General features: G+C 40.5%; 1 protein-coding gene across 1 annotated transcript; it reads right to left on the reverse strand.

Annotated features, from left to right (window-relative positions):
* Positions 1-6,386: 6,386 nt before the first annotated feature.
* On the reverse strand, positions 6,387-10,496 carry LOC149842019 (heptahelical transmembrane protein 1-like). Its single transcript, XM_090001249.1, has 4 exons — positions 10,133-10,496; positions 9,737-9,829; positions 8,084-8,141; positions 6,387-7,293 (listed from the first exon to the last, which is right to left on the reverse strand). Exons 1-4 carry the CDS (start codon positions 10,375-10,377, stop codon positions 6,625-6,627), a joined length of 1,065 nt encoding a protein of 354 aa, XP_089857375.1. The 5' UTR covers positions 10,378-10,496; the 3' UTR covers positions 6,387-6,624.
* Positions 10,497-15,715: the final 5,219 nt, after the last annotated feature.

The raw sequence follows: 15,715 nt of genomic DNA on the forward strand, positions 1-15,715 counted from the left end.
TGGTTTGTCTACGAGGATATGAATTTTATGACCTTACTTTATTGCTTAAATGGTTGAGATGTCCCGAAGAGTTTACTAAAAGTAGTTAATATGATCAAATCCATGTTGGACCCGGTGTGTCATGCTAAAGATCCGAATTGTCCAACATTGTCAGGGTCCATAGCTAGAAAATGGATCTCCCTTCTTGACATGTAAGAAGGCCCACAATAAAGGCATGTTTGAAAACGAGAAAGATGTAGAAAAAGTGATGCAAAATGAAAAATGCATACAAATTTTGAACCCTTCCAAACACGAAAGACTTTTTTGCTGAGAGTTTTTTTTTAAAAAAATATACTTTTTGATAGGAAACATTCCTCCAGAGGGTAGAGAAATGTTTTCTACCAAGAGAAAATTTATTTTTACACTCTCCACCACCCATCTCAGCACCACTACCACCACCCACCATCTCATTATCACTACCACCATCCATCTCACCACCACCACCCTCCTCCTCCTCTCTCACATTTTTTCACTCTATTTTTCTCATGCTATACAAACAAGGCAAAAACTTTCTTTTAGAAAACTTCTCATATCAAAAACTCTCATAGGCAAAACTTTCTTTTCCTCTGAGAGTTTTTCTTTCTTCCAAACGTGTCTTAAAGGTAAATATAAACAGAAATGTGATGGAGGGTTGATGTTACTGGGCTTGTTCTTGGGCTACATCAAGTTTGCAACTGGATCTGTTGAACATGGTCCACATCCAGATTTGGATGGTCGGTTCAGTTAAACCAACCTATGGATTTTTTGTGTATTCTTTGGAGTTCTCCCATATTATATCATATAAGGTAAGGGAGTCTTAATTAAACTTTGGTCACCTCATGCCTACGGGTTATGAAAAAGGGACTGCATCTGGGATGTCATATTACTTTTTTTTTTTTTTCAAAGGCAAGCTGGGGTTAGGCGGACCCCTACCAGAACAACAGCCGCCCCATGTGCCAGAGGGATATCCTCGGCCTTCAACTTGACACAGGACTCTCGCAGGTTCAACTTGCAAGTTTAAATTATTTAAAAAAATAAGATATAGGGGCACAAAATGTAAAATTTTTAATCAACAAATGTTTGATATCTTTATATTAAAAAATACAATATAATTGAAGTAATACTGAGAAATATGGATGTCATCAAAATTCAATAAGTTTTTAGTTTTGTCAAATATGTACTTTTTTTAAAAGGCAAACTGGGTTATACAGACCCCTACCAGTTATACAACTATACCATTGGGTTTTGAACCTGCAACGTCCCAACACAAGGTGACTTGCACTAACTGCTCCTACCATGTACTTGCCCACTACTTAGCAGTAGCACCACACCTCAAACATTTTAAAGTTTGATAGCATCAAAGCAAACACTTGGCTACTATGAAAAAACCTAAAATCTTTATATCCTTTTTGCTAGTAGTTCGGTAGGAGTAGCTAGTGCACGTCACCTTGTATTGGGTCGCTGCAAGTTCAAATCCCAATGGTATCGTTGTATAACTGGTGGGGTCTGCCTAACCCCAGCTTGTCTTTCAAAAATAAAATAAAATAAATACTTCAAACTACATTTTGTATTGAACCATTGTACTGGTGATTATTTATGTTTAGAATGCATAGTTGTCTGCTAAGTTTGTTTCCAGTTGAAAAGTTCTAGTCGCTTAGCATGTTAGATGCTTATTTATATTTTAGCAGGGCGTTTGATTGCACGAATATAATTATGTAGAACAAGCCTATCTGGACACTGCTGGCCAGACGCGGAATGTCTTGGACAAGTTGAGTTTTTGTCCTAGGTGTTACATTCCTTTGTGTCAGGTGTCTTCAAGGGGAGGGGGTGGAACACCTAAAATCTGTCCCACTAGATGCAGGGAACCCCATGGACAAGGTATTTTATGGGAATGACAGCCTAGCAGGAGCTTATACAACTGCTATGAGCCTGGGAAAGGTGGGCCTTTTGATGCCCTAATCCTGAGAACAAGAGAAGTTTCTTTTCCATTGTTATTTCGGATCGTGCGAGGATCTCTCAAGGGACTAACAAGAGAGCACAAGCCATCAAGCAGAATAGGCGTTCGGCCATTCGAGTTTCTGGGATTCCCATTACAACCATTCTACGGACACTCGACAGAGTTGGAGAGGAAAGTGTTTTCATCATTATAAAATGTTATTCCATGAAACAAACGGGTAGAAAACTAGGTGGCTTCTTCGGTGGGCACCTCATGACGGTTTGTTCTATTGGAGAGAAAATCCTTATTTTTGTCAGAAATTTGGTAATATTCTCATCTTTTTAGTGAATAAATGCAATCTAAAGGGTTGTTTGGGTCATTCTCAAGGAAAGGAAGAGTCTTTGATTAGAAAAAAGGCACACATTTTTGGAAAATCTTTCTACTTTATGTAGAAAGTTTTTTCATACAATGGAAAGTATGAAGGGATTTACACTTTAAAAGAGAGGCTGAGGGAGCCCACTTGTGCAAGCATTGCACTTTCCTGCGATGGTAGGAAAGAAAGAGAAAGTGATGTCAGCTCAGCAATTTAGTGTAAAAATTATATAAAACAAAGTGATCCTAAGGGCTTGTTTGATGGTTTGTCTATGATTGGACGAAATAAACAAAAAAATGAGACAGAACACTGGTTTTATTGGTTATGTAGCAACTGTACCAAGTCCAACATTTGTTTAAACCATACTCAGGATGTTGTGTTCCAAATGTCCATTGTTTGATGATGATATGTGGATAACTTGTTTACATATGGATTACTTTGTTTTGGATCGTATAACCCAATCTGCCTACCATTTTACATGTTTTAACAAGTTTTTATGAATTTTTGGCTCAACTATAGATCTAGGATCTTGAATTGGATTCAAATACCAAAACATAAAAAAAAACATATTTAAAACAATTATTGTTAAAGAGTTTTGTCTTTTTCTTCATCTAAGAGTTTGTGAGTGGACAAATTTGGGATAAATAGGTGTTATGGCCTAGGACTAGAATTCGTTTATCAAGACTTCAAATCAGGATTATCTTGCTCAGCATAGACCTCAACCAAATTGCTTCTCATTTAATATTTTTCCTGCAAAAACTCTCAAATTACCCCAAAAATCCAAAATTATTTTTGGAGCATTCCATTTTCTAAACAGAAATCCTACAAGAAAACATTTAGGGGATATGCTCATTGAACAAATAACATTTCGCTTGCAAGGGATATGCTCATCTTCATGTCAGAAACAATTTCAGAAGCAAGATAGAGCCAAATTAGGATTTCCCTTTTTGTCTTGTTGTGCAGATTACAAACTGCAAACAAACTGAGAAGATGAGTAGGTCCAATATCATGCACCCACATTTTAAGTAAAATTCATGATTCAAAGTTAGGCAAACAGGACAGTAAGACCCCACTTGTACACATTGCAAGCTAAAAAAAGAAAAAAACAAAAAGATGGAAAAAAAAGAGAGAAAAAAAGATGTCTCTCAAACTTCTACTATCTTGTTGAGAGCTGTTTTGCCTCTGTTAAATCTCATTAGCAATGGTTTGCCTCGCAGAAGGGGGAAGAAGAAAAAAAAGAATGAAGAAAAAAAAGAAGAAGAAGGGAGAAGGATGAAGTAAAACAGAGAAGAACAAGGAAGAAAGGGCGAAGAAATGGGGAAAGAACGAAGAAGGAGGGGCAAGAGCGGGACCTCACCGCACCTCGCCATTAGCATCACCATCGGTTCCGGTGACCCCCAGAGCTGCCTCACCTCCATCGATATCATCCTTCGTCGCCAACCTCACACCCTCGTCGTAGAGGAGAGAGAGAGTCGGGGGACCCTCCCTCTGACTTTTTTTTTCAAATACCACGTTCCCCACGTCTACGTTTTAAACATAACAGTGGGCTGCGTTTGCCGTGTCCATTGGTTGATCAATCCTCTGTTCCCAACGAGATTTCAGTCTGAACTCCGGCGGGGATAGAGGATCAAACATGTCCTAAGGGTGCGTCTGAATCGCTGTCCATGAGATGCAACAAGCGCGGGATGCTCACGCAAATGCGGGACATACAGACACAATATTGGTGCATTCTGCGAACGCTTATTTGGCGTCTGCCACTGCTCCATGCACCCCCATAGAACAGTGGTGAACAGACACTCTCAGACAAAAAATTTGTTTTTTTTTTTGGTGCGTGGACAGGGCTGGACGGTGTGTTCTGTCATGTTTGCGGACTTGTGTGGACGTTCCGGCACTTCCTGTCCATGCGCGTCTGCAATTCAACCACCTTGTAATAGAATTCTTGAAGAGATCATGATCTTTTCCAGCGCAGTATTTGGTGCTTGCAAGTGAAAATAAACAAAAAAATATGATGAAAAAGGCGTTGATGATGATGATCAATGTAATGAAGATGAAGATACTGATGATAACAAGCTGCTAGTAATGATGTAACCTTTATTTGATTATCAATAGAAAGATGTTCCTTAGGATTTAGCATTATCACTAACCTTAAATATTTTATTTTTCTTATTTTAATTATGGAGAGAAATTAAACGCCATTTTTTTGGGCATCTTGTCTAAAGTCAAGAGGTGCCATGTCAACCTTATCCCCGTTTTAGTGTCCTTGGTGTAAAACTGCGAGTACTCTTCCTTGCTCATTGAAAATATTTTCCTTTAGCTTCTGCTTGCGCATGGCATGCACCCAAATCGGTTCACTCATCCCCTATGTCATCCCTATCTTTATACACCTCAATGAGATTTCATTTATGCAAGTTGTTTTGATCAAAGAGGACTCTACATATGTGATCTATGTCATTTATTTAGTGAAGATCACCATTTAAATCGCCGAAATCCGACTTGCGTGCAGGATTTTTTAGTGAATAAAATATCAATGGTTGACAAAAAAACACAAAATTCTGTGTTTTAAAAACTTATATTCTTTTTATGAAAAAAAAATGATCCAAAGGTCGATTCTTATTAAATTGAATCTATAGGCACATGTAATCTAAACAACTTGCATCATAAGATATAAGGGGCATGAAAATGGGGGATGATTTAGGGGATGAGTGGAACTGAACTCTGCATGCACCCCTCGGTTTGGAACACAGGATGCCCTTTCAACTTGAGACAATCAAGCTACCACCTCTTTAGGTTGTCAAAACTCATGTGAGCACTAACCTACACTCAGTTAAGGGAGCTTCAATGAGGGAAAAACTATGGCAAATAATTATGTTCACGAAACTACTGCATAATTAACCTGGATCAGGTGCAATCATATTGTAAGAAAAAAAAAACAGCACATCTCACTGCTTGACACATGTCTCTAGGCACTAGAACACGTGCCAAGCGCTGCCTGTGGGCCCACAAACTGAGTTAGACAGGTGTCACATGGCCAGGTGGAGCATCACATTTTTGTGCAATGTGATTGCACCTGATCCTCCCTCCTGTGTGGTTGTGATCAGGCCAGATAATCATCCAACAGTTATCAAGCTATTGTGTCTCATTACCATATAAGCCAGTTGAAATTTCAGATTAATAATAGAATCTAGTAAAAATTGTTTTTTTTAGTATCCAATTGGTAGTTGAACCGTTGGATATTAGGGTAGGTTGTTGGACGCAACAAGATTTGATCCATAACTTGCAAGTTGGTACCCAAGTATTTTCACTATGATGCCAAAACTTTCAACAATTGATGATTGATAGGCTCAATACTCTTGTGTGTGTAAGTGTGTGCGCGCATTCACATGTGCGAGTGCTGCTCTTGTTTTCTGTCACGGCTGTTTCAATGTTCTTTAGGAAAAGTTCAGAAATTCCTCAATCCTTCAATCAAGATTTTTTCTGCATCTTTAGACCTATTCAAGGTTGGACCTCACCTATGAGTGCTCCCCTTATTTGGTAAGGGTGACTTGTGAGTATCATAAAGTTGATGGGATATCACCATTTCAAACCACTTTTTTTTATTATTTATAATTCAAAGAAACCGCACCGAAGACCCGGTCGTGCTGGCTCAGCCAGCCATACCTATGGTCGCCTACCAACAACATAAAACTCCAAGGCTAGGATACGTTGGCTTGTGCAAAGGGGTGACGCTCATGGGAATCGAACCTTGACTGCCTGTCTAGCAGCCAAGGCTCCACCCCACTATGCCAAGCCCCCTTGGGGCAGTTCAAAGTGCATGGATGCATGTCCTTTGCCTTGAGACGGAACTGGGTGGGCACCCTCCTTGGCAAGGGGGTATGGGGTTTTACACTAATGAAAGTGGTGAGCGAAATGAATTTTCCCTAGTCATATGAAAAAAGAAAAGTCACCTCATCATCAGCAAGCAGCATCTGCTTTAACCTTTACTTTTTCGGCTAATGGAGATGCCAAACTCAATTCAGTAGCTATATTCCTACCAGCACTCACTGGGCATACACTTGCAAGTGTTTGGGAGCAAAATCATCTTCACATTTTTCCTTATAAGATAAACAGGAGGAAAGAATATCATTGGTGTTACACCCAACTGGAAACCAATGTTATTCATTCTTGTAATGCATATAATATATGAATAAATGATGCCCACATATATATTCTTGCATATATGTGCAATATGAATAAAATGTATACAACAATTGAACTTGAATAGCATGATTCTGTCATATATATTCTTATGATGAGATTGTTATTGGCACTCCACCTTACTACGCCAGTCTAAGAAAATAAGAGTTGCACCATAGTGAGCCAGGGCACCCCCCACCACCAACACATGAAATATCTGATGGCTGTGTCCGGCAAGGTCAAATTTTCCGGGCATCCACCTCTCTGGAATCCGGCTGACATAGAAGAAGGTCCCGGATGAGTAGAAAGCTGCCATAGCCAACTCATATGCTAGCACACTTAGGCACCTTGGCTCCGACCAATTCACAACCAATGCATGGACCGCGGGGATCAAGCCAGAGAAGCCCATCGTTGTGAACAACATCGCCCGAAAAGACCGGAACTCGGATCCCGAGAACACCGGAGTCAGGAGGGTGAGAACAGTGAACACACCAAAGATTGTGATACCAGCAAGATAGATGAACTGCCATTGTGGGTCACATTGAAAGATGTAGTAGATTGGTGGGAAGAAAGAGGAAACGATCATGACGGCGATGCCGGCATAGTCAAAGCGCCATAGAAAGAGGCTCAGCCGGTGGGAGTGGCACCCGAAGAGGTGGCAGAGGCTGCTGGAGAGGAGGCAGAACATGGAACCACCAAGGAATACGAAGAGTGGCCATCTTGTCACTGTTATAGCTTGAGAATCAACATGTGAGGTGGTGGTGGCCTTCACCAAGTCCAATCGGATTGTGCTCTGTGATCATGAACTTGTTCAGATTTTGAATAACATCCAACGGGAAACTACGTTGCAGAGTGCATACACCACTTTATTAGTTTTTTGATAAGTTGATACATCCAAATGCACACTTGGGTTGACCAGAAAACTGGGTCGACTTGCTATGGATAGAAATCTATGTTAGACGGATACTCTATTAGATGGTGTTTGGATGCAACCACTTATCCAGATGAACAGGAGAAGGTGGATCTTCTATTTTAGAATATATGATAATGCGCAGCTTATCCCTTTTATTGAGAAGGTGGGATCTTCTATTGTACAACATGATAATGAGATTTCCCAGTTTATCCCGTTTATTGAGAAAGTGGGATCTTCTACTGTACAATATGCTAATGAGATTTCCCAGCTTATCCAATTTATCTAGATAAGTGGGTGCACCCAAAAGTATCCTGGCTAGCGTGTCCTCTTATATAATAGTCATATTACAAACTTCATCAGAATGTCTGTGTCCCCGTGTCCACAGTCGTACTCATGTGACAGCATCCTATATTTTCCTTTTTCCTGGTGCATAATAGGGATGCATCTAAATACATGTGACTTCAGATTGGAATCGGATCCATAACAGCCAAAAATTGCAAAACCACCATCCTGGATCCGACCCATACTTGTATCCCTAGATAATTTGGTGCACCCAACATCCAATCCCCTTAATTGGGTATTCAAATATCGATCCGAGAATTTCTAGATTTTCAGAAGGATTTTTAAAAGTCCCCGCATATTTAAATTTGTAAAATATGAGCAAACATACCTGCAGTGTGTTGTTTAGGGAGTAAGAAATGTTTGTAACATTCACCGTCGAAAATGACCTGAAACCCATAAACAAGACTCAGATCTAATCAGATAAGTGCATCATATATATACATATAAGGGCCCTTCTATTAGTCTACTTATACTAAGAAGATGAGCTAGGATACAACAAATGTTTTTCTTTTGGACATCGAATTGGATGGGACAGAATCGGCTGGTTCGAATTGAATGTGCCTTGGGGGCCGATTCAGTTCCGCCCCACAGGGATGTAGGCAGCTGCGCCCTTTTCTTTCTTTCTCTCTATATATATAGAGACCGAACTGTGCGCTTTTGGCACATTTAGCGGCCGTCTTGGACCAAATTTTTTCCGACCGCACGTCCAACCCGAGTTTGATGAAAACCCGTTTGATGATACGGGTTTTTCGTGTGTGTATATATGTATATATATATATATAATCCGACTCAAAACAATTGGATTCGATTAGAATTGATTCAGTTTCTTTTTTTTTCTTTTTTTTTTGAGAATTGATTCCACTTAGAAACTGATTTTACAACATTGGTAGATATAGAGCCTTGAATTGAGACGAGTCAACATGGCTGGACTAACATCCCTATCCCTAGATTTACTATTTTCAATTATTAAAGTTGATGTCAGCATGATGCTTTAGATAAATTTTGAACCATCATTATATATCTTCACTGATTGTGTAGATAGCTGGACAGGTTTAGAGTTGTATAATCCTAACCGACGGGTCCATGTTTTGAAACCCATCAGGGGCTCTTCTCCAGCTTGACTCTCGTAAAGTAAAACTAAACTCATTCATTAAATATTAGTAGATTTAGTTAAAAAAAGGACTGATCTTTTTTGTCTTAAAAATAATGGACTTAGTGGCAGTTTAGTAATTTCATGTTATATATATATATATATATATATATATATATATAGAGAGAGAGAGAGAGAGAGAGAGAGCAGTTTAATCCACAGTCGTCAATGCTTAAAAACACAAAAAATACCCTTTAACGGTGCTATGAAACGCCGCTAAAAGCCCCTGCGGAGGATGCACCCGATATTAAAGAAATGTGTTTTAGTGGTGCTTTGAGTGCTGCTAAAAGGTTTTTTTTTTAAGCGATGGATTCTAGGCGCTAGTGCATTTCTTTAAGCAGCTACCACGCACATCAGCATAATGAAAGAGAGAAAAAATGAGCTAGACAAAAGAAAAGATTTTCAATTAAATCACTTTTTGGCTTGTGAGTTTTGCTATCTAAAAGTTTGGTTACAGTGTTTGCTATTCACGTGAAATGCGAGGAAATACCTTCGTAAAAAGACTTACTTACAAAAAAAGTAGAAGGCTACCTTTAATTATATATTAGTAATTAGTTAACAAGCACCATCTTTTCGAGGGGTAAGCCCCTGGAGTTTACGCAGACATGGAAAGAGACCATTATTACGGCAGGCTGAGCCAGCGCGGCTAGTTCTCCGCACCTCGGGAAGTTTCTCTCAGTAAAAATTAAAAAAACACGGTCTTTTCTAGAATTGTCATTTCATCTCTAGACTCTTCTATGCATGATTGTCTTTCTTATAATTTCTATTACTTCAATTAACATCTGATCTCAATTTCATCAAATATGACACAAGAGAGAAGATTAAACCCACCTGGAAAAATTCAAAAGAATGTCCTCCATCTCCGGTATTTGGCCGGAGTTCACGATCGTTATCAAAAGAAACAGCAAGAACCCCAAGAAATGCCTGTAGAAGACCAGCATACCACACATATCACGCCATCATGGCAAACCCAACCATAAACACCAAAAAGGAAAAAGAAAAAGAAAACCAAAAGTAAAAGAGTGCGTCTCAATGATAGGGGCCGAGTACTTAACAAAGCACTAAACGGGAAAAAAGGCCGCCTGAAACAGCGAAAAATCGCTGCACTACAAGTGTAACGAGTGCGTCACATGTGGTGCAGCGATCTTCTATGTTTCGCGACTCTATTACTTTGTAAAGTACTCGGCTCCGATCACTGGATCTGCTCAATAGGAAGAAAAACCTCACGTCCACACGTTTAGCGTCTCGTTGTGCCAGAAGAAGAAGCTTGTGAGGGCCTGCTTCAGAGTGTAATCGGCTCTGTAGTAGTTGAGAATGAACTCGTTGTCCTTGAGATACTCGGGCAGAGCATCGTAACATAGTAGACGGAGTCCTTTACTCTTCCAATTCTTCTTCTCTTTGAGTCCCTCTGTGATGATGAACTCGTTCACCATCTTCGCTCTCCTTCTCCTCGACAAACTCTCACCGTTCATCGACCAACGTCCATAAACCACTCTATACGCGGATTGGTTGACGCCGGAATTTAGCGCCGGTAGATTCCAGCATCCGGAGCTAAGATTCCGGTGGTTTGCCGGAGATTTTGTGTGGTGCAGCTTCTTTGTTCAGGGGTTGGAATCCCCGAGCTCCCACTGCTCCCGCTTTTATTGCTTGTCTTTGTGTCAAATGACTATTATACCCTCAAATTTTGCAGGAAAGGACAGTAAAGTTTTAAGGGTGTTTTTTTATTACCTAGGGATGGCAAATTTAGAAATAAAAAATTATAATATCCTACCAAAGATAAAAGAAAGGATTACGTAAGCAGTGAGAGCTGCCTTGGATGTGGTTCATCCTAAAACAAAATGGACACCCATCAAAACAGTGTACAGCTCATTGTGAGTCGTTCATCTTAAACCATCACTATCGAAAAAAAAAGCTGGGCTCATCCAATTGATAGTCATCTCATTCGTACAGGTTTTTGGATGCCGTTCATTTTGAGAGCAAACCCTAACCTGATTCTCTAAAATAAAAGTTTTTTTTTTTTTAAATAGTAGGGAGTGGTCATAGACCAGCGAGCCGTCACATGTCCCACTTTGAAGTGTGTCGCTGCACCTGATGCCCCCAATCTTTGACCAACAGCCTGTCAGTTGTGGAGCCCAGAGCGCAACCAGGTGAAAGTGTGCTATGTGATGGCACCTGATCCTGGCTGGTCAGAGACCCAGAGGGATGGTGTGAAGATGATTTTACTCCAACTACATAGTGCTCTTGATTGACAAAATACAAAGAAACACCGTATCCCGTGTCCTTGTGGCAAAGGTGTGGGGACACGTAGGATCCAAGGCGGGCAGAGCCTGGTTTGCCATCCCTAAATACCCAAAATTATGCTATATTTCCCATAGCAAAAGGGGTGATTTTGGTTGTGATCTTGGTGGTAGTTGTTCCTCATTAAACTAATTAAGGGTATTTAGAAAAAGTAAACTGGTCATTTCTTTAAATATTGGGAGTAATTATGTAAAACTAAAGGTCATCTTCTTTTTTTTCAGTCCAATTCCCAAAAATAGGTTGTTGGCGACGCCCAACTACCTCACTTAATTGTGTGGACTGTGGGAGTGGAGAAAGGAAAAGGTCGTGATGTGGTGCGGGTCCCAAAATGGGGTTGACAGTTGGCCAACTTCCAACCCTATTAAATGTTTGATTGCTACTTAATTACTGAAATAGCCCTGTGAGGACACAATTATGACTCCAACGAAGCCAAGGTCAACACCATAGAATATGGCAGTACGGTGTATGCCTGTCAAACGGGTCGGGTTTGACACTAATCCGATCCGGGTTCGAAAAAAGTCAAACAGGCCGGGTTAGTTTTTTGGGTTGGACTTGCTTGGTTTGAGTATAATACGGACTCTTGGTTTGGTTTTTACATTTCAAACCGTGCCCAAGCCCAACCAGAGCATAGACTAAAGTCCGCTATTTTTAATATAAAATAATCAAGGTTTAATATTTTACGGGCTATGGTATATGATATCTGGATTTGATTCCATCTATACTAGGTCCAGTAGATCTCTTATGTGGACCAAGCACCGGTGCCTCAAATTTGGACCCAGTTCTGGAAAAGGTCCAACGGATGACACTTTTCTCGGATTCTTGGGCTCGGATCCAACTGCAGTACACAACCAAGACCCGTGTAACCCTAATTCTCAACGGAGTCATCAGGCTTAGGGCTGTGTTTTGGATATAGTGAGAATGAGACCAATGCCATGCTAGTCCAACAGCTAACCCTCCAAAACCTGGGTCAGGATCCAAATAGTGGTTCGAGACTTGGGGCTATGTGGAGTAGAGTGGAAGTCTACTGGTAGGTGCTCCTTGGACCATGTTTGGATCAGGCAGAATTAAATCCTGCTGAGAACTGGATCTGGCAAAACTGACATAATAATCAAGTCCCACTGATCCTGCATCGGGCACCTGTCCAGGTGGTACCAGTTCATAAATTTAGCAAACTAGGATGGAAAGAAAATGTAGAGCGCATGAGTTCAGAGGCAGCCGGACGGTATATCATTAGTGCTGCCTTGGATGCCGTTCATTTATTTAGATGAACAGCTGCCAGATTACCCCATTCATTTTTTTGTGCTGTAACTTGAATGACGCAAAAAAGTTTGTAGTACCCATCTAAGAACCAGCCTATTTGTTCATGGTGTGCAGACTGCCCTTCATCAAATGGATGAACGACATTCAAGGCAGCTCTGATGGTATGCGCCAATGTTGTCAAAAATCGGCTATCGAATTTGGCCAACAATTCAAGCGAATTGGCTGATACCGATTCTCAAGTGAATCGTTCTGAATCGGTTAAAAAAATAATTTTAAAAATATTCTGTGTCAATGAGAACGTAACACATGTTAAAACCATTAAAATTTAATTTTAAGTATTTTTATATTTATTAAAAAGTAGCATATTCAGGTTAGTATCATATCGATTTTCTGCCTATAAATTCGCACCGATACTGACAACATTGGTATGCACCGGTGAGAGTTGCCTCTGACCTGACTCTGAAAAAATGTCTTCCAGTCTCAAATCAGAGGGTTTACGATAAACCTTATTTAGGAGTTAGGACACATTTGTGTGTCACGGAAAGTGGGTTGTTTTCCGCAGAAACGCAAACAGGTGCAGCGTTTCTGCAGGGCCCATGGTAACAACACAAACACTGAAAATGTGCATTTCCGTGGAAAAACCCTCTACAGGCGTGCCGTTTTACAAACTCAAGGTGGGTTTTCTAGGAAAACAATTCCTGTGGGAGGATCCAATTTGACTTACGCGGCAGTGGAATCCACGGCGGCACCCCATTCTGTGACATGCAAATGCCCCCCTTAAGTTGCACTTGATTGGTTTGGATCTGAGATCCATGTGTTGAATATGGAGTAGGACTCACCTCAAGAACTGAATCTTTCTGCTTCTTAATGTGTGGTCGTACTGTATCTTAAGAAGTGAAATATAGGTGTATTTCTAATCCTTAGATTTCAAATACAAATTTAAAGCCTAACCACTCATAATTGCGTATACCATCTTGACATCATGAGAGCCCTCGTCACTGCTGTAACTCTCTCTAACACATTGACCAAAGTATAAATGCCTGACAAATGTAGGTCACATCAGGCCTGGTCCTTGGGCCTAAATAGCATGAGGGCAGATCAGGTGCAACGTGATCGCACACTTTCTGCGTGCTGCTGCACCTGATCACCTACCATCTGCATTTTGGCCCACAACAGATGGTGGGTGATCGTGTGGAGCAGCACGCAGTAAGCATGAAATCACATTGCACCTGATCACTGGGGGTACACCTGTCTGGCATTGCCTAGGGCTGAGGATGCTAATAGTTTGGCTCTAGGCCCAATGTGGCTCAATCTTGGGCTCGAGGTGTTGGCCTTATGGCTTGAATACAAGTGAGTCCAAAGTCGCCTCCACCTGTTTGTAACTTCGAATTCAACTTAGGGCCTCAATGGGGGTTGTCATAGTGGGGTGGGGCCTTGACTGCTAGACAGGCAGTCAAGGTTCGATTCTCATGAGCATCACCTTTCTGCCCAATTCAACAAGTAAGCGGGCATTTGTTTCAGCCCACAATATAGATTTTGTATGAAAATGAGCCTTTTTTTCATGGAGGTTGAAATGAACATCCCCTCACGAAATCGCATTTTTTTTTATATGAAACAAACGGTTTTGTATGAAAATGGGGTCCTCCTACATACGCAACCCTTTTCTCCAATGGGAAAGCACTTTCCTACAGACAGCTTACCGTGGGGCTCCACTTTCTTCAAACATGCTTTTCATGGGCCCCACGTGCCATAATGGAAAACAGGCGACATGAGCTCTCTTCAGTATATAACCCAAGGCACTGTGCTGCTAGTTGTACAAATTTAACGAGTAATTGAGAAATTAAAGAAGCTTACAAGTGATGGAAATTAGGTGCCAAAACATTACATTTGACACCAACAGTTGATAGGACTTAAAGAATCATAAAGTAAGGGAAGTTGAAGTTTTAGATAGACAAGAATGAAGAAACAATACTCAAAGCTGTTGGGATAAGACTTGATAATGATGATGGGGAGTTATAGGTGGGTGAGGGGCAGTTGCCTCTCTTTTTTAATTATCAGGCAGAGTCCACGGTCACCGTTCATCCATAGGATGAACAGTCTCCAAAACAACATGGATATATTCTTTTGGTGTTAGATGGGTCCCATTAGTTTTTTCACGATCACTATGCTCTAGATGGTCAGATCTTTATCATAAAAAAAAAAATGAACCGTTCATCCTATATGGATGACGGATTACTTAAAATAATGGCATATACATTCACGATTGCTTAAACTAATGGTATATAGATTTTTTTTGCAAACCTGCAATGCGGCAGACAGCTCAGTTTGGCCAGCCTAACGACCAAAGATTATACACCAATATTTTTCCCTATACTGAATCGTTTCATTGGTGCACTTTGTACGTTGTTGCCTAAGCGAAAGCTGATCAACTGCATCTTCTCATGTATATCTACTTGGTCCATGCCACGGGCTCTGTGCATCATTCCTTAGCGCATTACTATTGTGCTCGATGAATAACCAATGGGGTTATACTCGGTTGAAACCACCTAAGGTGATCTCTGAAGGTGATCTCTGAGAAAATTAACCATAACCAAAAACTCATACAAGTCAAGAGGATCTTTAACCAAATCCCTAAAGACAGCATCCTCTGATTCTTTGACACTCTTAACCAAACAATGCTCCATGTATGTGCTGCCATATACCGTCGCACCACCGATAATATCATTTTCTATTGCATGTCATACTACCATCGCACTTCACTGATCAAGTCAATGCATACCGCATGTTCCTACACTCAATGCATTTTCACTCAGTAATGCTCTGCATTGCACATGTCCCATTCTGAAGGCTCGATCCTAGACATTCTACCTCACCCAAACTATTGTTGGCCTGAATAATGTCGATGCAGATGTAACGACCCAAACTGAGGCCTCTCAAGCCCAGGATTGTGTATGTTAGTTTCTAGAGAAAAATTACTGAAATAACCTCAAAATCATGCCAATTTTTTTTTTAAACTGATTAAAGGTTTATACATCCATCAATAACAACTATTACCATCCCTAATAAAAGTATCCAAATTACACTTGCAAAATAAAAGAAAAATGTAAGATGAATAATACTTCTAGTGTTGAGCAGTCTGGTAGTAGCCAAGTCTAAGTTCACAATCAATTTCTTCGATTGGCAGCAGTTCCTGAACCTACAATTGCAACCAAGAGAGAGGGTGAGTGTACAACTCAGTAAATTCTCATTTAC

This window comes from Nuphar pumila, chromosome 3 (assembly GCF_984573655.1).
Source record: "Nuphar pumila chromosome 3, dmNupPumi1.hap1.1, whole genome shotgun sequence".
NCBI lineage: Eukaryota > Viridiplantae > Streptophyta > Magnoliopsida > Nymphaeales > Nymphaeaceae > Nuphar > Nuphar pumila.